Source organism: Zerene cesonia, chromosome 10 (assembly GCF_012273895.1).
Source record: "Zerene cesonia ecotype Mississippi chromosome 10, Zerene_cesonia_1.1, whole genome shotgun sequence".
Lineage (NCBI taxonomy): Eukaryota > Metazoa > Arthropoda > Insecta > Lepidoptera > Pieridae > Zerene > Zerene cesonia.
Genome location: NC_052111.1, coordinates 6,494,718 through 6,519,870, shown reverse-complemented (window position 1 = coordinate 6,519,870; position 25,153 = coordinate 6,494,718). Strand labels below are relative to the sequence as shown.

General features: G+C 33.3%; 1 protein-coding gene across 8 annotated transcripts in view; it reads right to left on the bottom strand.

The window, feature by feature from the left end:
- The window catches only part of LOC119829249 (guanine nucleotide exchange factor DBS-like), a 74,972-nt gene that overhangs the window by 3,078 nt on the left and 46,741 nt on the right, over positions 1 to 25,153 (bottom strand). For 6 of the 8 annotated variants that reach the window (XM_038351649.1, XM_038351656.1, XM_038351652.1 and 3 more), the window contains exons 12-18: positions 6,263 to 6,397; positions 4,581 to 4,766; positions 4,092 to 4,283; positions 3,417 to 3,542; positions 2,473 to 2,667; positions 2,109 to 2,314; positions 1,735 to 1,894 (exon numbers count right to left, since the gene is read on the bottom strand). In XM_038351649.1, coding sequence (XP_038207577.1) covers positions 1,735 to 1,894; positions 2,109 to 2,314; positions 2,473 to 2,667; positions 3,417 to 3,542; positions 4,092 to 4,283; positions 4,581 to 4,766; positions 6,263 to 6,397 — 1,200 coding nt within the window. Of the gene's footprint in view, positions 1 to 749; positions 979 to 1,415; positions 1,441 to 1,734; positions 1,895 to 2,108; positions 2,315 to 2,472; positions 2,668 to 3,416; positions 3,543 to 4,091; positions 4,284 to 4,580; positions 4,767 to 6,262; positions 6,398 to 25,153 lie in introns of all 8 variants that reach the window. The other 2 variants (XR_005287802.1, XM_038351655.1) reach the window with 2 other exon arrangements.

Genomic DNA, 25,153 nt, shown 5'->3' with positions numbered 1-25,153 from the left:
TTCAAAACTTTCATACAATATTTTAACTGTAGTAACAAATTAGATGTAGAATATGTACTATTTTTATTATTTAAGTATGTGTAACAGTTAAAATATTGACATTTGAATAGTTGAGACGGAATTCATATATTTGATATCAATAATTATATAAGTATTTAACTGCTTTTGGCTAAGCCATGCACGCATACGCATGGTTGAATAATATAATGTCATACACTAAACTCAAATAATAATTATATATAATATCATAATACATTTTATAAGTAAAGTATTATTATACATGTTTTTATTAGTTTTGTATTATACTAATTAATATTTAAATATATACATGTAAGTATTTATTTGAGGCTGAATTGTAATAGGATATGTAAGTTTCAGCTCGATACTGAAGCTAACTGTTTGTGTTGATTATATTATTTGTATATTATCATGTTAGTAAGAGGCTTTTAGTAGAAGATGAAGGTAACAAAAAAATGTGCTTTTGAAATCGCGATGTGCTATGGCAGAATAATTGAGTGATATCAAAACGTTTCAATTTGTATATCCCGGATCAATAATATAGCACTGCGTGTATTAAAAAATATATGAATAATATTCAGAAATGAAAAGACAGTTTCTAATAAGATGATTATCTATACAGTCAATATAGCTTTTCAATAAATATACATACAACATCGATAAGCGAAGCGCACGAAAGTATCATCAAAGCACACGACAATGAGTGTCATACAAAACAAAACATGACTTACACGATATAAATGTTCAGCAAATACAACTGACATATCCAACGTAACGCCGATTTCTTTGGTTATAACATACTTTGGATATCTAAATCAGTCTTTTATATACAAAGCCCGCGAAGGCACTCTATCAGTACTGTGACACGTAAAACGTGGAGTTGGCTTGTGCCGAGCCCGATACAGAAAAGAACTGTACCATTCTGTGGATGGTACCGTTGAGACCCACGGCCTCCGTCACCTGTTGAACAACACAACATACAACATGGCGGCCATCTTGTCGCGCGGCGCACTCGCCGCAATATGGCGGTCACTATACATTCCAAATGCGAGTTCATTGCAAAATAAATTTCTCTGTTAATGTGTCGGGTGCACAAATAAAATGTACTTTAACTTAGCTCGTGTTGCTATTGATTCTATAAGCGATGATTTGGTGGGATGCTAACAAAAATGCGGCGGCGGACGTGAACAGTTTTATCTCTATAGGTTGCGACGTCGAGAACTTGTAGTATCTCTGCACACATCTAACTATTGGAGATACTACCAATTCTCATTCCATTAATTGTTATCGTAATCTGTTATTCCGGGAAGCGTAGTGCGGTTTGGGATGGCAGCCTATTCATGCGCTACCCGGTGACTATTAGCCCACATTCCTTGATAAGTACACTTTACACTTACATATAGAGTGGTCACTTCACTCACACTGTAAACCCAAAATTAGTAACCATTAATTGTTTGCACCACTAAGCTATCCCAAGTGTTAGGCGTCTAATAGTCTTCATGTTAGTAAACATAATAAATTTTTTATTTAACAAATTCAACTGAAATGTACATCTATACAGTAACATCGATAATAAATTATGTACATGTTAATAAATTTTCATAATTTACATTAATTATCTGTGGTCTGTCAAAAACGGCGAGGCTACGTTCGAAATTTAAAAATGGTTTATAGTGAGGGCGAGAGGCTCGCGGCGGCATAAGGGCGGGAGCTCACCGGCGCGTGCTCGGGCTCCTCCTCGTCGTCGTCGGACGGGTCGGTGGACCAGCACGGCTCGTCGTGCGCGTCGCACGAGGCGGTGCGCGCGGGGTGCCCGCCCGGGTGCGCCCGCTCCTTTTGGGGCCCTATGTCCCATGAACTCGTCTGTATAAGCGTTCTGTGAACATCATGTTGTATAAGTAAATTAAATAGTTATAGTAAGTAAAGTTTTACAATAGTAAGTTATAGGATATAAACGTGGTTTTATTATTTAAAGCGTGGGCGCACGTTGCCAACATAATTTTATTTTTCATATTGGCCAACGGATTTTTCCGGCCTGCGTCGGCGGGCTAGCGAATTTATGAGACGCACGCGTCACGCGTCACGCGTACCTGTGGTGCGCCGCGTACTGGCGGCCGCGCTCGCCCTTGAGCTCGTGCAGCTGGTCGAGCAGCACGCGCTTGATGCGCTCGACCCAGGCGCGCTTGGCGTCGGCGGAGGGCGCGGTGATGGTGTGCACCTCGGCGCGCCCCTGCCGCCACACCTCGAACTTGCGCGGGTCGCCCTTCACCGACTCCGTCAGCCCGATCTGCGACATCTGCGGACGGCGCGTATGGATGACTGTACGACTTGTGTGCCATGCCCGTTAAGAAAATATTCGATAGTATACACAAATAAATTACCAAATACTGTACGTGATATGTCACATATATGAGAAATGATTTTTTATAATGATTACTCTTGACAAACGCTCACCTGCAAGTCATGTTTGAAGTGATAGGTCTTATTGTGGCTGTTCTTAGCGGCGGGCTTGCAGAAGAGCATCGCCTTCTCGTAGAGGAAGATGTGGCGGCGGCGCGGGCGCAGGCGCAGCCGCAGGTCGCGCTTGTTCTCCGACACCACCAGGAACGAGCCCTGCAGCAGCAGCTCGCCCTGCTGGTTCAGGTCCACCTGGGGGACATAGATATCATATCGATAAATTGAAGTTTTATCTTCGAAATATAGTGCATAATGGTAATTTCGATATATGAAGTCTATATTAAATATATGTGGAAAGTATATAAAGTTGATTAGGAAGACGTTGATATTCGTATTAGTAACAAATTTTCTTTTTCAATTAATTTTCAACGACGAATTATTCAAAAACCGTTTCTTTCCAGCTGTAGATGTAACATTATATTATATTCACATAAAGAAAGAACTATACAAAAATTTCACAGTATTGCAAAGGACCTTGATAATATCATAAAAAGCTTGCTCATTTGAATAAATTTAAATTCAAATGTCAACACTGCAAGACACTTGTCACACTGTAAATATTGTTGTGCGTAACCAATAATTATTTTTAGTATAATTTAACGTTTGAAATTCAATTAATCGTAAAGTCAACATGACTTAACGATTAATAAATAACGAAATTTTTAATCCTATAACCGTAACTAACCGTGAATATTATATTCATATTTTACTTTTAAATCACACACATACATCTATGGCAAAAATGTAAATGCATAGAATCACATAAAATACACATAGAAATGGGTTTGCTAACTCAAATAAATCCTCCATACATTAATCAGTGCCGATCACACTAATGAACCGTAGTAGTGGGCTCCTAGATTATTAGTATGATTAGAACTGGAACTTTTTATTAAGACTTCTTGACAAAAATCAAGTGAATAATTATATAGTCAACTCACAGGCACTCCAGTAATAGCGATCTGGTGCATGGAGTCGTTGACGCACTTGAGCACGACGAGCATGCAGTCGAGCGCCTGCTGCAGGCTCGCGCTCATCGACCCGCACTCGCTGTACCGGAGCAGGTCCTGGGATATTGGACCATACATTCAGTGTAAGTACTAAGTTCCTAAGTCTTTCTTAGACAAGACCGCCATTTGTGACAATGTTACCTAGGTTAAGTGTCAATTTGTATTCTATTCAGAGGAATAAAACATAAATAAATAAGTTTGGTGGGTGTGGTGCTACCAAATATGTAATTTAATTTATAGTTAATATATATATATATATATATATATATATATATATATATATATATATAATAAGTTTGGTGGGTGTGGTGCTACTAAATATGTAATTTAATTTATAGTTAATATATATATATATATATATCCAACATACGATACTGGGGGATATTAGAACAGAAGTAAAAAAGGTAAAGGATTATGTGGAAAATGCGGATGGATAAAAAATAGCTTAATATACTTTGAATTAATATCAAGGTTTAGCACTGAACTAAAATGGAAACTTATCTACAAAATCACAGCAAACTCAACAAATGAAAATACGAATTTCCTCTACCCTTGAAATAATATACACATTACGAAAAGATTCAAGATGTAGATATCAGTTCTAACCTTTATTAAGAGCTGGTATTTAGTAATCCTCTGCACTGGTTTGAGTAGATACGCAGCCAAGGGCAGTTTGTGGCCGAGCCGCTGTTGGCACGCTTGTAGGAAGAGGTGCGTGTCGACCAATGTCTCTCGTAACCTTTCTGACCGGGGTATGTTTTGGCAATAGTAACTGTATAGGTGATAGAATGTTTCTTTCTGTAAATGAAATAAATTCACATAGCATTTGATTTATTAGATAAAAATTATTCTAAAACAAAACGATTATTGTCATATAAATATTTTCCGGCAACGGCCAAACTGTAGTAAAAAATATTACAATATTTCACGCAGACAGTTAAGATACTGTTTAAAGCAATCGTTATGAACAGCGAAACTGGAAATAAATATTTTTGTTACGCCTCATTCTAAAATTTTATTCACATTTAAAACAAAGACCAAGGATTCAGGAAATACAAAATATAGAAATAATTCTAACACAAATAGATGACTTACTTTTTCAACAAAGCAGAGTGCAACTAGTTCTGTCGCTGAGATCGATTTTTCCAAATCTTTTAAAAATACTTCTTGGTGGAATGTGAAAAGTTCGTGCAGATTTCCAAATAAAACATCCGCTTGTCCAATTAGTCCTGCCGGTAGTATATGCTGATTTTCTGGTTTTTCCATTTCTTCTTTATAGCCCTGGAAACATTTTTTGGATATTATTATTATTACTAATGTACCTAGTAAGGAAAATCACTGTTTTGTATCTATTATTAAGTAGTACCGAGCTTTGAGAGGAAGTGTATTCACTAATAGTATCACACCACTGCTGTAAACGCCTTTCATAGTCTTCGTAGATTGTTTCCAAACAATCTTGCTCTGAAACTGGAAAGTTTCCATCAGTCTTTTGGAACATATTTTTGAAGTTCTGTAGTTTGGATGTCCAATTACTGAATTTCTGATTACGGCTTAAACTTCGAGACTTCTTATTAAAATTGTTTTGATATTTTTTACACTGAGTAAGATTGTATGAGTACTTGAAACTGCTATTTAAAGTATGTCCTCGTCTCTTTCGTCGACATGATAAGGTAGAGTTTAAACTGCGAACGTAGCTTTCTGTGTTATTTTTTGAACATAGCGTTGAGCTTTTGGAATGAGAAACTGTGGAATAATGGTCTATAATAGTGCTGTTCCATTCCTTCATTATTCTTTTGTAATCTTTCATAATATTTGTCAATACGTCGTCAGAATCTTTACTGCTACCAATTGTGTGTTGTAATTCGGTGCAACTATTGGTTTGAAGTTGAGAATCCTTAGAATCTGACGAATCTGTTAAATATTCAGGGGTCGATATGCGAACATCTGTCTCTATACATCCGTATATAGGATTCTTGACGATATCCGGGAGATCTACAACAGTAGCGGCAGTTGTTAAAGACTCTGCAGTATTATCTTCTGAAAGAGTTACAATGTCAGAATCCGGTAAATAACTAATTTTATCTTCTTCTGTGTTAGGTATGTCTTTATATCCCGGCAGTATTTTTCCGTAATAGAAATTTCCAGTGAACGGCTCCATACGTACTGGTTTTAAATTCTTACGTGGACATTTAATTCTATTTGTTTTGCCGACTTCAATAGATACCTTTTTATTTTTTCTATTCTTTGTCTTGTCGAAAATTGCAATCTGATTAGCATAATCACTAAAAAGGGTCGAGTCTGATGCGGTCCTCGACAGTCGCTTTTTCTTCCGCGTGGTGGAGCTGTCATTTTTTCTGTAGTACCACGAGTAGGAAGTGCCGACACTGAGGTTCGCGGAAGATTTATGAAGGTCATATTTTCCATATTTCATATTACACACAACGGATTGTATCACGCGACCGAGAGCTTGCACCCGAGTGCAGTTGGTGAATGTGTTAAATGCGCCGCGTTCCAATGAGTGCGCCCGAGCTGGTGGTTGCGTGCGTCGCATTGAGTACATCAGATAAATGTGGCTGGTGAGATGTCAGATGGTCCATAACAAGCCATTGAGCACATATATAAACGATGTGCACTAGTTTTAATACAATGGCATATTTAATTTTCAGAGCGCGTAACGCACAAGAGATATCGGGATGTTCAATGGACTGTGTCATGAGCATTAGCATTTCGAAATATATAATGAGGACTTATTTAAAATGTATGAAGGTCGTACTTACAGCCAGTATGGAGCCTAGTTCTTGTACGTAAATTCTTTCCGTCTGAAGGAGTTCAGCCAACACGTGGCCACGCCTCGACCGCCGAGCCTCTGCGTCTTCGCCCCCTGAGCTCTCTGATCCGCCTGATGTCTCCATCTAAAGGAAACAATATAATCTACATTAAAAATCTACTACGACCAAATCGAAAAAAAAAATGGAGGCGGAATTCTGTTGTGGCTAATATCGTTATTCAATTAGATCGATATAATTACAATGCGAGTGATCTAAGCACCTATCTGCTACACTAAACATAATACATGTAGGAATCAATGATAACATATTACAAAATTGATTGAAATAAACTTTTTGTGGATAAAATTATGTTATTCTCCGAAAATACTCATGAAAGTAAAAAATTTCAGTAAAGAGTAAAGGGATTAGCATTAAAAGATCGAGTTCCGTGCTCATTTATCCTTTCTCAACGCATTGAACCACCTAATTATCGCGCTACCAATAAATATTGGTGAAGGGTATTTGATAAATTTAAAATTGTCAATCAAATCAAAATAGTCGATAATATTCTTTGGATATGGGATTGAGAAAATAAAGGAGAACTTAAAAACCTTCAGCGAAGCTTTTTTGTTTTATTTATAAATTACCGTATTAACATATATAGATAATTCTATGACATCATGTTAAGCATACATTAAAGCAGGTGTGGGTATATTAAATGTATAGTGTTGATGTGAAAGTTTATAGAAACTTCACCTAAATTCCGACGGAACAAATTGCCAAATGCAATTGCATACGGTCAAGTGTATATCAGATCGGTTTTTCTATCCGTTTGCTTATAATTTCCGTTACTATCCCGTTAAGCTTTTATAAGTTATAGACATGCAATATTTATAAATAGATTTATGAATGTAGGCTATGCTCTAAATTGCATACATTTATTTATGTAGGAAATTCATACATTTATGATTGAAGTGTTATTCTCTTTTACATTAATAAACCTTTCAATGTTTCAATGAACGATTTATACAAGGTTGAATAATTTAAGTGAAATATACAGCAGCCTACTTTTGATGAATGGACTTTTTCACATTTTCATAGGCCATAGCGAATAGTTTTCATTTCATAGTCACAATAGCATAAAAGTATTGTTAGTTGTTTTTATACTTCAATACAAACACGAAGTTATACTACTATAAATGAATTTTTAATTAACTTCACTCACATGTATATGCTGTTCAGAAAAATCCTTAACAATTTTGTATCCAGTTTTTAAAACCACGTTTATCGTATCCATTATTTACAGCACATTTAGACTCAACACTACACAACGTATAATTCACAACAACTTCCAAAAAGGCCTCAATACAGAGTGTAATGTAAAATCTGTGTATACAGGATGTAAGCGAAGCACATGGTGTGTGTTTGGAGTAAGAATAAGGAACTGAAGTCGGGATGCGAAGGGGCGAGGGAATACGTTGGGATCGTAAAAAAAGTGGTTGCCTCCATTTGGACGCTGTAAATAAACGTGAATGATGCTCTACTTTGAATTTTGTGCTGTCTTATTATATGTATAATTGTAATAATTAATTTTTTTTTTGTAAAAAACATGCTGTCCGGTAGATACTCATTGCGCATAAATAACATTTTAATTAATAATATTAAGAAAGCGATTTAGAATTGTTATTTTACCACGATGCATATAAGAATTATGTTTTCATAAATTGTCTTTACAATATTCAAAATAAATTGTGGAATAAAACAAGCTACAAACTGCTTTCTATGCATAATTAAAAAGGCTAAAGTAGAGCATCCTCTCAGCCGCATACATTACAAAGGGCGAACGTGCTATGTACGATGCATTACAGCAACGTCTATGTGTGCGCACGTTAACTAGTGTTAGTGCACACCTGCCGAGCTTCAATTGTAGAGCTATCCTTGAGGCTGACTCGATCGTCACTCGGTTGGGGGTTAATTGAAATTATAGACTTGGTTACGAGTAAAGATAAAATAATTATTTATTATTTCTTATTTATATTTCATTGAAAATTTCGATTAAATAGATAACAACATTACTATTACGTGATGGTGTTCCTCGTAATTTATGGTTACCTATTAGCATCTTGAAATTTGTATTTGTATTTGTATTTGTATTAGGTATAAATAAATAAAAAATCTAAATGACAGTAAAGATGTCTACGTATTATGTACACGTTAAACAAGCTTTTCAAAAGCATTGATCTCGGCTGTCGAAAGTTTATTGTTTCATTATTTTCTTTATCCTTAGTACAGCTGTTGTCGGTTTTGTTTGGACTATACCTTCTATACAATAGAGCACGTGCTCTTATCATCCGGTGAGAAACTATTTGAATACCATACATTACGAACTTAGAGTAAAAAAGGCGAATTTTAAAATTTATTGAAGTTTTTTTTTATATATTATATTTGATGTACTGGTATGTAAATAAATTAAGGCTATAATAATGCGCTTTATTTATCAGAAATTTATCAATATATATCGCCTAATATGCCTATAGCTTCATTCAATGAGATTAACTGAGATGGCAGTTGATATTGACTGGATTTTTTAATAATCAACCATCTTGTTTATTCATTTAGTCTGATTTTCGTACTAATCTTTTACTGACTGAAAAGTATGATAACAGGGCAATGTTAATTGTAAGGCATAAATATTGATATTAACCAAGTATTGTTTTACGATATTTTATAAATAGAAGTTAAGCGTTGTGTTGATATGGACATTATCAATTAATTACTCATACACAAGTGAGATGATAAATTAACTGGAAAATGTAGATTATAAATACAGTGGAGAAAATAAAAGATCATTAATGTTTTTCGATGAATGTAACTTGTTAGTATCTAAACGGTATTTACGCATGAGCGCCATGGTCACGAATCATTACATTGCTTTGATCGTTTGTATTTAAGTGATCGGCATACTTGGTTATATTTTATAACATTTCATTGAGTTTGTTTACAAACAATAGAGACAAAATAATCGATAGTGAATTTATGAATGTTTTAAGTGTATATAAGGCCAACAATTTTAAACAAAATAAACAAATTTAGTTGAGGATTGTTTATTTATGATATTCTAGTCCATTCGGAGATCGGATAAAAAACTAAAAAACTAAAAAAAAAAAGAATGAAAATTTGGACAATAGCAAAGAACTTCATGTCCACACAAACTTAAAAATTGCTTTATAAATGCGAATTCATAATATGGTAGATACTAGCGTGCATTTCATAGCCGAGATCGAAAAGGACAAGTAACTCGATTGTTCTGTATCAGGTGATTTCTAAACAGATGTCACAATTTTATCTTTGTAGATATTTACATTACCGATAAAATATTAAAACCATGACCCCCAGTGTGCACTTGAACTGATTGACCATATTACGTAGTGGATTGCACACTGGCTATGCGGTGTTCTATTATATTGTATCACACCACTTAAGGCGTTAACAAGTTTGTAATAAAGTCTATATTGCTATAATATGTTTATTCTAAATTGATAATGGATTTAGTGTTAATCTGAGACATGGCAGTTTACATAGCGCTTAACAAAAGAAGCTTTAACACCGTTAGGTGTCATTTACGTTTAAATTGCAGTTTGAGATGTATGAAGAATGGAATTAATGTGGATTTCTTCAGATTCACATCTTCATGCGAAAGTGTACTGTGTATGTAATTATCAATAGTTTTAAAACATAAGTCAAGATTACAAAAAATACAAGTGAAATCAAAACTAAAAAAACTAAAAGTCTAATAATATATATTCTAAATTTAATTTAAAAAAATACGTAAAAGAAACTTCATTAGTCTTGTGAATCGACGCCATACTATTTTCAACACTAATAATTGCAAAGAAAAATAATATAATATTAGCGAGTTAGTCTCTTACAATTATAATACTTATATAAAAAACTTGTAAAAAGAAACATAAATGAGTGAAACTTTTTCTTAATTTTATACTTAACCTGTTTGCCGGTCTCATAAATATAAATGAAGGCATCAGCACGCAACGCACGCACTTTTCCTTCTGTACCCTTTAACAATTCATGAATTGTTTTGATTCAGGATTTCGATGGGGGTAAACGTTAACTAGGACATAAAAGCAATCCGTTACTTGGTCGGTAAGTCGTTACAACAATATAATCCAAACGCTAACAAACTTTTAATATTCTCTTAAATGATTTGAATTCATGATTGGATGACATAATAACATAATAAATGTGCCCGTAAAATGTATAGAAGATATGAGTATACACGATTGTGTTATAAAGAATTTAACTCACTTTACCATTCTAATTTTCAATATTGCTAATTATTAACCACCGATGTATGAAAAAGGTACAATAAAAACTTGTGAAAGTCAAAATTAAGGGCCACGTGTACATCCGGGAACTTTACTATACAAATCACTGCACTTCCCACTTTAATTGATGCACATGGGTTAAGTGTTATTAAAAATTACCCATACATTTTTTGTGGTGACTTCCGTAACTTAATAACAATGGTTCACAGTTAATTACGTAAATTAGGGGAAGTAACAATCGTGTGTATTAAGTTGTTCTATTACATGATTTTTATGAATTAAAGAATCAATAAATTTATATTTTTGTCGGTACATTATACATATTTAATAATGTGTTATTATCTCGGAACTTTTGTTTTAAGCTTTATAAAGATTTTATTAATATCACGGCCGTAATTATCTCTGAAACTGTTAACATAATGACTGGTTTTTCATCTCACTGTTGGTTTACTGTTCAATTCACGTACGAAACAGTTGCGGTCAATGTTACACAAAGATTATGTGTTACAAATATGCATGAATTATAATAAACTTACTATTGTTTATAACCTTCGAAAATTTGACGTCTCAAAAATAAATTATTTTATCTGTACAGTTTAAATGAAATATTATAATAATCTTGTATATTTGGATCAATAATTTATTTCAGTACCAAACAGTATCCACTAAGATACATTCGACGAACCGTAACTTTCCAATTATCTTTCGGTTGGATAATCCTTACTCCGTTATTGAATTGAACTTGTCGAGATTGTCTACAAGCTGAATGATAATTCACATAGCTTTACCATAATCGGTAGCATTACATCAATTGTAACTGTGGAGCGATTGAGCCTATCAATACCGCGAACTATGAACTGATCGGTGTTGTTACAGAAAGGCAAAAACAAGAACAGTTGCGTAACTGAGTACCGAACCGGGACAGCCTCCCGTTAGGGAGTCCGTTACTGTAATTTGTTATATGGAACTCATATCCTACAAACGCCGACAGGCTAGAAAATTATAAGCTTAAATCAATATCGGAACGGTAAAGAACGGGAAGAGCTCTTATACACTTAGTATGGAATGCGAATCACATCTCGAATGATTAGTTGACAAATTACTGGAACTTTGTTATCATTGTTTTATGGGTTTTTGAGAGCAACGAACTTTATTCATGAAGTTTATAAATTATTTTCTCCAAATAAATGAATTCTTCAAAGGATGTTCAACTTATTTTATAAACGTCAGATCGTAGCGTGGTCACAGTAAAAAGTTAATAGTCATTCTCATTATGTGTGTTACATTTATGTAGAGAGTAAACAGAGTTAATATTAATAGAATATGCGGTACTACTTTGGTTAGTGGTCGTTTTATAGATGAAGAACGGTTTATATTACGAGTTGGTGGTTTCAATTATCAGCGTGTGTACTGTGTGTACAAGTTTCTACTGTGTTCTATGCGAAACATACTCGTACTTGGGTATATATACATACATAAATTCATAGGTACTACTTTGTCTTGTTATATCTCCATTATCAATTCTATAATAGAAAATTTTTATATTTATATTTTTATCATGTAAAATAATATTATACCGTTTAATTGACCGTTAGAGTATATTGAAAATTATCGACAAATAATGCTATAAATAAGTTTTATGGTATTAAGAATTTACACTTTAGGCTATTACAGTGCCTACTGGTTAGATTGAAGTCATGTAAACAGTCTAGGTATTTAGGTATATCAGGTACTGTTTATGCATAGGCAAATTTTTTATTTGTTTATTATTTACTACATTCATATCATATTGCAGTTAAAAACTTTATGAAAGTTAGCAAAATTATAAATATTGTGAACGAAAATGAGGCTGTATCACGAAGTAAGGTGTTGTAGGGTAGGTATTTGGAATAAAGTAATATGATACATTCAGAGTTTAGTTTTGTTAGAGTAAGAAGTAAGAGGCGTATAATTTCTAAACTGATTTGCCCTACTTTATTACTGTTTCTGTTAAAAATGTCGCAAGTTAATTAAACTAAACATAGATCTACTTGCATGTGAGGATTCTTTTTATTGAAATGTCGTAAATTCACAGCACTTTATTGCTGCTACGTTGAAAGACTTATAACGCGAGCATTATCTACAGTAGGTCTATGTAGGTTAGCGACATTAACACAAAGGAGGTACGAACACTAAGTTTTAGTCATAAGTGTACAAATGGTCATACAAATTAACTCACAGAGTTCAACTTCCATGACATTTCTTCCAACACCTGAGCCCATTGCACGTGGTACGTTTTTTCCTTTGTCTGTTTCCTTTCTCCGTCTGTGAAGGACCTACGCCATAAATGTTTCTCTTTCTTTTTCGTATCACTTCTAATACCACTATCACTGTCATATTGCGTCCATGTCCCATACGCGTTACATTTTAGTTCCTTACTTTTCGCGCCTTTTTCCACCATTTTTGTGTTTAGAATAAAAGCGTTCGCTCATCAATCGCCAGTTTATGAACTAACGTATAATTCTTGTTGATTACATAATAATTATGTTTGTGTATAATATACATTGAATATAGATAGTGACAATGGTTTGAAGAAATAAAACGCGGTCATCAAACGGGGTCGATTCGTTCTTCCGGCAACATTCGGGTGATAATTTACAAATCGTGGAATTTGTTTATGCTAGGATTATGTAAGAAGTATGTGGAGGGTTATGTGGAAGCGGATGGGATAAAAGTGTTGTAACAAGAATTGGTATTCGTTTCGTGCTTAGCAATTTTAATTGCGGTCATCCTAAGTAATTTCGAGATGCGAATCGATTTGCTTTACACTAAATTTGTATATACAGTGATGTAAATCATGACATTAGTTGCATGTATCGGCAAATGCGAGTTACATTGTATTTAAGAGAAAATCATTTAAAAGAAAGTCATATCATTAAGGCAAATATAACATAATGATGTTCTCAATGAGCTTAACAAAACCATACCGACAGCTTGCCGAGTTCTATATGATAGGCTATAATGTATTAAAAGACAAGAGCTGTAATCATCCGCTGGATATAAGGCACATTCAATCTTAACTTAGCGAAAAGAGCGGATGAATATGACGACGAACTAATTGCTTTGACCCGAATGTCTGCAGTCACTCATCATTTCGCACGCTTACGAATGTTCTATGTTTTAGCCAGTTTTATGCATTTATTACATAAAAATTCACTATACTTAATTAGCATATTATGTACATCTAAACACCAAAGGAAATCAAAAGTCACAATTCGATCAAATATCAATAAATATTTTAATCAAATTTTAGATGACAGCTTTCCGATTTTTCTAGTGCATTGACAAAATGTACATATTTTTTTATTTGAAAGCAATAAGTATATACTTTCTTATTATTTTTACTTTTATGAAAAAAATTATGTTTATTGTATAATTTCAGGCTATACAATAAAAAAGGGTGTGAATTAACACTTAAAGGGTGGTGAATATTCATTTACATTATAATTATCAGTCCTCTACTAAACTGTAGATAACGTTAGAGAAGAAGAGCTGTTGTGAAGATGGTTCGAGTGACTAGTATATTGACGTCAGAGTAATCTTTCATCTTCCAGCATTATCTCCAATATATCAAATCATCTTGACAAAGACATGGGCAACCGCATCGTTTAGTTATATTTTAAAATTAACAATGGCAATATGATTATATAACATACATAACAGCTGATAGATGCAAGTTCATGCAAATACTAGAATTTGTCAATATGACAACGTATTATGAATTGGACATATTATTCATCTATATATAAAAAAAAATCCCTATTTCAATTGGTCACGCCATCACGCGTGAACCGCTGGACCGATTTTAAAAATTCGTTCACCATTAGAAAGCTGCAATTACAGTACCATAGGTTATATATGTACCACGGGTGAAACCGAGGCAAATAGCTAGTAATTTATAAATATAAAACAAAATGAAGAGATATTCTTACGCCGAAATTAATGAAACGTGACCACAGTGTCTACACGACCACAAAGATTCCATCTCCTATATTTATTGACAATTGATTGATAATTGAAGAAGAAAAAAGCTATCAGACAAAGTCGTGGCTGTGACATAACTGCCATAACATTCATTCGCATGCTTCAAAGTACTCGTTCACACCGAAGATCTAATTACGACGATAACAAATTATACACACACGCAGGAACAATGCGCCATGTCAATTTAGTTTGAACTGTGACCTGGTGATACAAATCTTTTCCGAAAAGATACGTTATAACTTCTGGTGTTATATGCAACAAGAAATCAAGGAAGAACGTGCATTATTATATAATGCGTTGCAATTTGTGATAATTAGCGATCGATATTCTTTAATTATTATGATAGCATTGTTGCTGTGGAATTTTCTCCCTTATATAACTGTGATTACAATTTATGCCCAAATGCAACTATTCGTGTTTATTACATTATACATACTTATTGATGGTATTTTTTGTGCGTAATTATCAGCAAACATTATTTAAAAGGCGTTACACATTTGAATATATTCTGTAGGAAAAGTTGTAAAATAAAATTGTTTTATGGCTGAAATATGTAATGAACCAATTCTTAATATTTTTGGAAAGACTATATAAATATAATATCAGATGCATACTTGCGAAGATAACAACGGTAACTTTAATCGATAATGTTGCAAGAAAATTGTCATTTAAGTTGGTTCAATTTCTTTATTACGAATTACCCGGCGTCATTAAAAGCCATTGACCGATAATGGAAAGCTGTCACCACAAAAACTTGTGAACAGTCGACCCACTCCACTACCCCATGTCAATTAAGTGGGTCAGATGTGATGACAAACTCCGTTATCTTAATTCATTGCTTTTAATTTCCTGATTTATTTTAATAATTGTTTCATTTTATAGCGCATCAAATAAAAAATTATGAACTATGTTATTGCAGATATCATGAATAAAAAATATTTAAACCAGCATTCCAGATTAATACTTCTATAATATATGATATATACACATTAATTTTATTTACCTCGTCTAAACAAAAATTGTTTATTTATTTATGAGTTAGAAATATTTAAAATAATCATCAACATCGTCATCATTAGTCCATATATGTTCCTGCTGCTGGGAAACAGGCTTACTATGAGGGTATAGGCCATAACCTACGACGCTGGCCAGGTGTGGGTTGGCAGATGTCAATTGTCGTTGAAGTTTTGTTTCATGTCATGGATAGTTCATGTAAGTCAAGGATTTGATTATTGGACGTGCTCTAAAATCATTACTTTATACCGACGAAACATTACTATAATTTTTGGCCATCATACCATACATACCAATGACTTCAAAAAGGGAAATACAATTAAATTAGAACACAGCATAATTTTCTTATGTAAGTATTCGAATAGATATGCATAGGAAACAATATGATAATGGATGTCTTGTCTTGATAATATCAACCGAAAAATGTCTCGTATATATGTCTATTTCAAGATATCACGCACATGTGTAAGTCTAAACTACAAAATTACGAAATCCATCAACGTAAGAGCGTTTATACAAAATTAACGGAGTAATTTGTCAACCGTCGCTCCACTCTAGAGACAAATCACGATATATATTAATTATACTTATTTTACGTAAAAAATAGTGACTAGTGACAGTCATTACTTTGTAAAATGGGCGCTTTCTCTGATCTCTTGGAATTAGCAATACAATCCATTTTGTTCATGTAGTGACGTCACGAGTCAGTACTCAGTGCCCACTGGTGCTTACTTTCCTTCGTTTATTGCAACGAAACATGAGCCCGCTTTGTTCAATGACGGTGACAATGGAGCTTAGGCTTGTTCTATGGCGATATGTATTGACTATTGTATCTTTTTATACTATATACTATGCTTTTCGCATAATTGCATAATTATTGTGATTCACATATTATTTATACGAAATTTTTACACGTTATAATTGATCGAAACAAAATTTATGTTAATTTTATATCAGATGAACGAGTGCTTATAATAATTCTCCTAATTATTATTTTATATGAATGTTAAAATTATTCACTATATTATTTGATTATACGAAATGAAGCAAAATGGAATGGAAAAATAAATGAATTAATTAAATCTCAATTGTTCCACGTTTACTCATAAAAAGATTATATTAATCTATATTATACATGGAGAAAAACTTATGATTAACTCGACGAAAAATATTTACTTGGAGACATCATTTAAAAGCAATTAACACCAAGTCGAGAATGTAACTGAGCTTAATAACACGTTTATATTGGTCTAGATTTTACTGAAGCTAATGCAATGTCATCCCGGCGGACCGTGGTAAATGCAGAGTTACCGTTAATAATGGTGTGTATATTTTCTTTACCTATTGTAGGTTTCATTAACTGGTAACTATAATTGATTAAGGATAGTATATAAAAGGAGTTGAGAAAAGAGGCATTAAGTTATAAATATCGAAGAGCATCTCGAAGTATTATTAATGTTTGAATACGTCAATGGTAAATATTTCTATACTTTATTTTACAAAGAAAGATAGAGGAAATCATAGGATTATAATTAAAACGAAAATTATCAAAATTACAGCCGTTTGTACGCTATTATTGAACATGAAAATCAACCTAAATATAAACAAGACACATCGCAATATACAACGTTATTTGCATACTACACAACCGTATCCATTCTCATACACCAGACAACTTTTTCCATTCATTTTTTGTCATAAACATTGCATAATACCTAATTGTAGTGTTGTATACCTGCCTTAAATAGGCGTGATGGCACATACGTTACTGTTTTCACAGCACACAGGCACACAGGGCATACATAATGGGACTAAAAGCCTGCGATAAACCACGTGGGAGATGTAAACAGCTAGACACCGTTAGCTATTGTTATTGTTCTCAGAGAAATTGCTCTTTAATCATTGATTTCTTAATTACTTATGTGCATTGTTAGATGTGTATTTTACTAAGCTATACATTCTTCAGCTCATTATATTCGCAACCAACTTTCTATTAAAGAATATAATTTTATTTGTGGTTTCCCAATTTGAATTTGAAAATGAAAGGAAGTGTCCTAGATATGTTTAAAATTTGTAAGCAGAGTTTTAACTCTGTATACGACAAATATCAATAGATAAATGTCAATATCAGGTGTTTAACAAATAAGCCTTAAATGATAACATAAGCCAGGACTGATAATGTGCGGGTAATATCAAATCTAACACAAAAACTTGTGTTGCCAGAATTGTATTGAAAGGAATATCCTCATCAAAAGTTTAGCGCGATTTTAAAATCTTTGCTTGATTTTGCCGTATTTTTATAAAATGTACAATATTTGAAATATCACCATATTTTACGATGAAATATCTGTCTCTTATACATAACACGTACTAAATTTGACAAAACCTATAAATAGTAAAGAGAAAATAATTTATGAGCAGATATACAATGGCATTCAAATAAAGAAATTGTAGTTAAAGCAGACAAGCGTGAGTCATCATAAAAATATAGTGAATCATATTTAACGGACGACACTTATGATATTGACCTTGTATAAAAACGATTCAGGATGAGGGGTTAGATATCAATTTAATGAAAAAGCTATATAAATTCTATGACAATTGTTCTGAAACATGTTTAGTCAGGTTTTTAGAATGTTAAACTTTGGCGTCCTTAATTTAACAAAATAACTGAGACACACTGATTTTCTTAGGTATTAATTATCTTGAAAATTATGGTATGATAATATTTTCTCGTTTAGGATTAAACATGTGTTTCAATTAGAAGCAGTGTCTAATTATGTAATGCTAAGGTAACATATAGTTTAATTAGTAAGTCTGAGAAAAATTTACATGCATATTATGAAGCACGCTGTCATCATTGATCTTTTTTGTGACAAAAAATGTGCCAATTTCTACATACATAGAAGCAATAATTCGTAAATCCCTAACTAAAAAAAATATAGATATCCTTATAATAGAACAACATATTCATATTAATTTTTTTACACACAAATACTAACCACTGCATCTTTAGGTAAGATTATAGAGTTGTTATGTCGGTATTCTGTCTATCATCAGGTGCGCTTTAAAAATCAAATAACCCATTACACACGTAATACTTAATGGAACACGATAACCAGTGCTATATAAGGCGATTTTACCAAGGAGGTCTGCATATCACTAAAAAAGGAGTGGAGCAGCATTCTACACATTGCTAGAGAATCAGCACACCTCAATACTTGTGCCGTCCGATTAGATTGAGAGTGAATAGGCGAGCTATGACAGGCTCAATCAGTCTTATCGAAAAGGGGTCGCATGGATCATGAAGAACGGATTTCAAAACTAGACTATTTAATAAATCATTCACCTAGAAAGCTGCAAAGGTCAACGCATAAGACACAGATGTTTATATACATCCAAAGAAAAAGTTTAAAGTTGGTATAACTGGAAAAGGATTAAAAAAGGAAAATATTAGTTATGGCTGTTATTTAAAAAAATCTAATATAATCAAAGATTAAAGTTACTGTAATCAATGATGAAAATAAAAAAAAACTATAACAAGCAATCATGTTACAGTAAATACGTTTAATTACATCATATTAGACATAATTAAATACTAATTTAGAACATCCCGACGTAGCGATCATTCAAGACATGATTATAATAGTTTCCAATTTCCTTTTATGAGCATTATTCAGTTTAACTAATTATTTTCTACTTTGAAGACAAAAATATTTACTTGATGTATTACACGCGAAGCGGACTGTAAAAAGTTTGATGATTTTATGAATATTACTAGAACTATATACTAGAATATAAGAGTCTATCATCTTATCCATGCAAGAACGTTCTATACAATATTAGCTATTTTATAATATAAAAAAATCGTAATGTATTGAAAGAAACGAAATTCCGTTTTATGTTGGTAAAATTCATTTTAAAACCTCATTAAATGTAGAAATAAACAACAGTTTTAGAAACGAAATGCATTTTATAATTAAATATCAATTATCGTTACCATAATAAACGTCTCATGGACGATAATGAAAACTGACATTAGAGTCCATCTCGAAATAAATGAACTAAGTTTTTCCTTTGTGCAGGTTTTATCCTATAAAGGAGTAGATAGGTAGGGTATCTAGTAATCTCGTTAACTGCCTAAGGGACGTCGACCTGCAGCTCGGGGACAAGAAGTTAATGATGTATCATTCATGTGAAACCCTAGTACCTGCATTAGAAACGTATTATGAACCTTTAACTACACGTCTGTATGTTTTTATTGTAACTAGTAGAAAAACTATGATAATGATTTCTATTGAGCATGTGTTTTTGTCTCTTGTTGACACGATACTAATACAAACAATATTCGATTTAATATAATCTCAGAAAATTATAAAACTAGTCAGTTTTAAAAATCGATCAAAAAAACAGATATTGACTATTTGTAACTGTTAAAGTATAAATTAAAACTACCAAAAACCAATTAGAATAAAACCATTAATTTGAACAGCCAGACGTTGCAACTTGCGACTAACGTCAAATATTCATCAAAATTATATAACGTAAATGAATAATTATTTATTTGTATAATAAATGGAAAAGGTTAAAACAGTTTAACCCAAAAACCTCGAGAGAGAGCTCTAATCACGGGTTATATAAGTTTTGTTTAGCACGCGGTTACGGTCGCGTGTGCTGTGAACTATTATTACGGCTGATATTCGTTACGTTCTTGAATTTAGTTTGCTTAATAATGTTTAATATGTCATCAGTCTAAGCAATATTAACATAGAAATATTTCTAAATAATGTCCATTGATATGGTATTTCATTAAAGCTTTGCGGCAACAAATTAACATAACTACCGTGTTGAACCTACACAAGAAAATATATTTCGCTGAAATTTTACTTACTTGTCTCGAATCTGAATTTATTATTTCATAATAATATTTATAATTTTTATTGGATTAATATCTGTCTGGATAGATTTTATCTCACTACTTAACAACGTAGAGATATTTTTAAATTATTTATATGCTTCCGCAATCGGATACAATCATCTGAAAACTAATACTTCAACCCAAATATTTCATATACCTGATCATATAATACCGGTAGTGAGCAAGATCTAAGAACATTATCGGAGTGCTAATGAGGCAATTGTTCGGCAAACATGCGGTTAGCGCCTTCGGCCGATAAACAGCATTGTTCACCAATGTTTTGTTTGCACGTTAATAATTCGCCTTTGTTATGTCATTTACACGGCCGTGAACTAGCTTTATATAGATGCCAACACTGTTCAATTTAAAATTGGAAAATATTGTAGCTAACTTTTGTTGAAAATAACGAAATTCTAGAGTGCTTTAGACTTGAAGTGAAGTCCCGTGTCCCCTAGTGGGGTATGGGGCAGATGATATACATCTGTTACACTGATCGATTTTCTTTATGGACAAGTAGGTGATCAGCCTTCTGTGTCCTGCCAGACCGAGACATTTTTTTTTGTGCGTCCCTACCGGGAATCGAACCCAGGACCCCTCGGTTCTAAGCTCACGCGTTAACCACTGTACCAAGGAGGCGGTCTTAGACTAGAACAGATATTTATTTTATTTAATGTACATTTTTGTAACTTTTCGAACAATTCTCTTACTTGAATCATTAAGAGAGATTAAATCTTAAAGAGCGCCCCCCCTCTACCATCCGGAAACAAATAGATGATGATTTATACATAATTTAATGCACAACATAAAGTTACGCGTAGTTATGTAGTCCAAGAAACGTGAAAGGTCTTTCATATGATAATGTAGTAGAAATCTGTTGTTTTTTGGCGTTACTTCAAGGCTTGATTTTATATGAATGTTATTTATTTATTTATTTATTTTTTTTTTTTTATGTCATAGCGGGCAGCTGAGCTGGTGGTTCGCCTGATGGTAAGCGATCACCACCGCCCATAAACATTCGCAAAGGTAGTACCTCTGTGAATGCGCTGCCCGCTTTTATGGAGTAAGGGAAAAGGAAAGGATTAACGACTGGAAAGAAGGAATGGACTAGGACGGGTGAGGAAAAGGAAACGGGCCTCCGGCTCCCCCACTCACTGTACGAAACACAGTGGCATGCCACTATTTCACGCCGGTTTTCTGAGGGGGTGTGGTACTTCCCCGGTGCGAGCTGGCCCAATTCGTGCCGAAGCGTGCTCGAATCCCACAATAAATATATATACAATCTTATTACGTCACAAAATATTCAATCCACATAATTGAAAGAAAGAAAGAAAGAAAGAAAGATCAATTTATTTTAACACACACAAACACACATACATACATAAAAATAGAAAAATAAAAAGAAAAAAAAACATAATCAAGGAATAATACGTGTGGTTGCATGCGCCAAAAAAGGATGCCACTCAGTATATTTGAGGCAGAACACCTCAACACTGATTTTCAGTGACACCCTTCCGACATCTGGATTGGCAGCCACTTCACAACTTTTAAAATGCATGTACTTTACAAAAAAAATATAAAGAAATAAATGAATATTATAAGTCAGTAAGTATTATTAGATAATATATGTAATATATCAATATGATAATACCAATATAATAATTTATATGAACATACTTAAACTACATATATATTATACAAAGTTACAGAAAGGTTCTCTACTTTTCGCAAGAAAAAGGGTATTCTTAACAAATTTTTCTATAAAGCTTTCTTAAAAAATATTTAATTATTTACTTTTTCGCTTAGAACTTATATTCATATATTAGAAAAAAAATATTCGGTTGTTAGATTTAATACTGCTTCGTGGCAACGGTAATATAAGAAAAAGGAGACAAAGTAACAACATTAGCTATTCTAATTAATGGACTTAAATCCATTGAAAGAAAACGTGACAGCAGGGAGAGAGAAGTTAGCACAGACCTCATTAAGCTCACTAGAGTTAAAATAAACAATATGAATGGGTATGCGGGTGGAAATTCTTTTTTAAATTCTAGAACAAAGGTGTGGGTAAAAAGCCTGAAGTTTCACTTTCTACAAGTATTGTCAAAGTACCATTGTGCCACAGTACAAAGAGTACAAAAACCTTCGCCATTTTGGATTTTCCGAGCGTCAAGTTTGCGAGAAAATTTTGGAGTAGGTCTTCAGAATTATTAAACCCTATGCTTTTAAATTTTGCTATGAAATTCGACAATGGTACGAAGAAAACTGTGATGTTTTTCATTATTTAAATAAATCGTGTTACTGCTTACGAATGTCGAGTCTTTACATACATTAATAAATATTTAAACAAGACGTAAGTAAATATTTTAGTAACACTACTCAAGAAGCCAGATTTGGCAAGACAGCTAACTACGTAAGGTTATAATAAGTTCCATAAATGATTTCCAAGGAGAATCTTTGAACTCGGAATTTTACATTTTACTGTTAACTGCCTTTTATAATTTTCAACGGATGAATTTGATTGATTTTTTTTCACAAAATTTATGTCAAATCCAACTTGGATTTATTTCGAAATTTTTAAAATAGATCTTATGAATAATTAAAATATGGAACACCCAAAAAAAAAAAAAATTTAAAACACTTGAAAATTTAAAAAATAAGACTTGTGATTGAATATTTAATTTTAAAGACAAATTTGTTCAGGTGTTTGTTTCACATGGACAAGATTAATTTGAGACTAATACGTTTCATTTTAAGCACTGACTGTAGGTTAAGCTTGCAAGTAGTTACATTGTAACGGCTGCTCCGATAAATACAAAAAGTTAATTATTAATAGATAGCACGAGGACCGTCAGTTTCTTAATGCTCTATATTTATATAGCCTTCATATCATTATGATATTAATGTTTGAAAATCGCATTTAAAACTGAAATTATTTACTACTTTCTATGACTCGCATGTTTTTATTATATTCCATTAAATATAAGTTTAGGTCATTAGAATCGCATCACTCCTGCCAAAGGTAATTTCATACGAACGAAAGCAGATTATTATTCGCGAGTGGTATCAAAGAATTGGGGTTTTTAGGGCGAGCAGTAAGAATGGGAAATGCTTTGTTAAACTATTTAACAAAACCTTGATGGAGTAAATTTATTCTAAGCCTAGTTCTAGAAAGCTGGACACTAAGCTGTTGTCGTATAGACTAGAACAAAGACCGTATTATAAACTACATGAATTATTACGATGATAAAGTAAGGTTTTAGAAAAATTGTGTACACACCTTTTATTTAGTGCACAATTAACATAGTCTGGTATATCTTTAAACGTTATCAGTGTCTGAAAGGTCGATGGACCTTGAATTTTGTGAAAGCAAATATTTGTAAGCTCTAAGAGATAAAACGCTTGGTTCCTTATCAGCGGAAAACGCTACAAAGACGTTTTTAGTCGCCGCCATAAAAATTATCACGAGCATAAACTGATACACATCGATATTCCTGTAACAATTTTTTAAACGAGCTTAATTCGAGAATTCTCAGTACCTTATCACTGCAAACGCAAACGTAGTTGGGATTGCAATAGGCGCAATCACACTCGGGACATTCGCTCCAAAATATTTCCCCGTTGCAGCCTAACCGGCCGCCGGTTTCCACCTCTACCCACGTCGAACGCTTCATCAGGACAATCTGACCCACTGACTTTCAATAACACAATCAATCCAAAAACATAACACTCTGTTCCACAAACACAAAATTTTTACGCAACAAATTTAAAAGCTCAGCAAAAGCTCGGGGCAATGCGCGCTTTAAAAAGTACTAGGCTGACAGGAGTTGCGTGTAGGTCGCGTGAGCGAGGCGGCAGGACCGCCACTCTACGGCTCATCGGACAGACTGCTTGCTCTATAGCACGAGAGGCAAGAGTCGAGACGCACGTATGCGGACCCGCACACGCCTTTAGTCAAGTAGGAAATCCTCGCCGGCCTAGTAAGCTCAAAACGTATAGAGTACCGTAATAAGTAAAAATATTAAAAACTTTGTTTAAAAAAATAAAACAGCGCGGTTTAATTAGACTTTGTTAACTGTACGATACCAATTCTTTTACAATACATATTTTAAAATTAAACATTTCACTGTTTTTACGTGTTAAGTAAAGATTTGATTCCATAGCACTCAATTTTCCATTGTGGTTTAATTACTCTCGATCGAATCACAGTTCAAATGTTAGTGATACGCATACTCGAATCGAGTCTCAAACACTGACGCAGCGGAGCATTGAATGCGATATAATGCTTTGTTGACAAATATCCGTGACAAACCCGCATTCTTCTCTTACTACGAACGTGTGGACGAAACGCGAACGACCAGCTATAGTAAAAAAGATGTTATAATCAGCTTCAGATTGTTATTATCAACTTCAGATAGGCATAGCTTGATAAAAATACTTACTATTGTCGAAGTTAAAATAATATAAGCATTTAAATTCTTTATAATATATAACATTAGAAGATGTGTAAAATTTCTAAATCTTTTTTTTAATCTCCATTTAACATGCGTTACAAAAAGTATGTTAGTAAAGATGCACTTTCAGATTTATTTTAGGACAGCAATA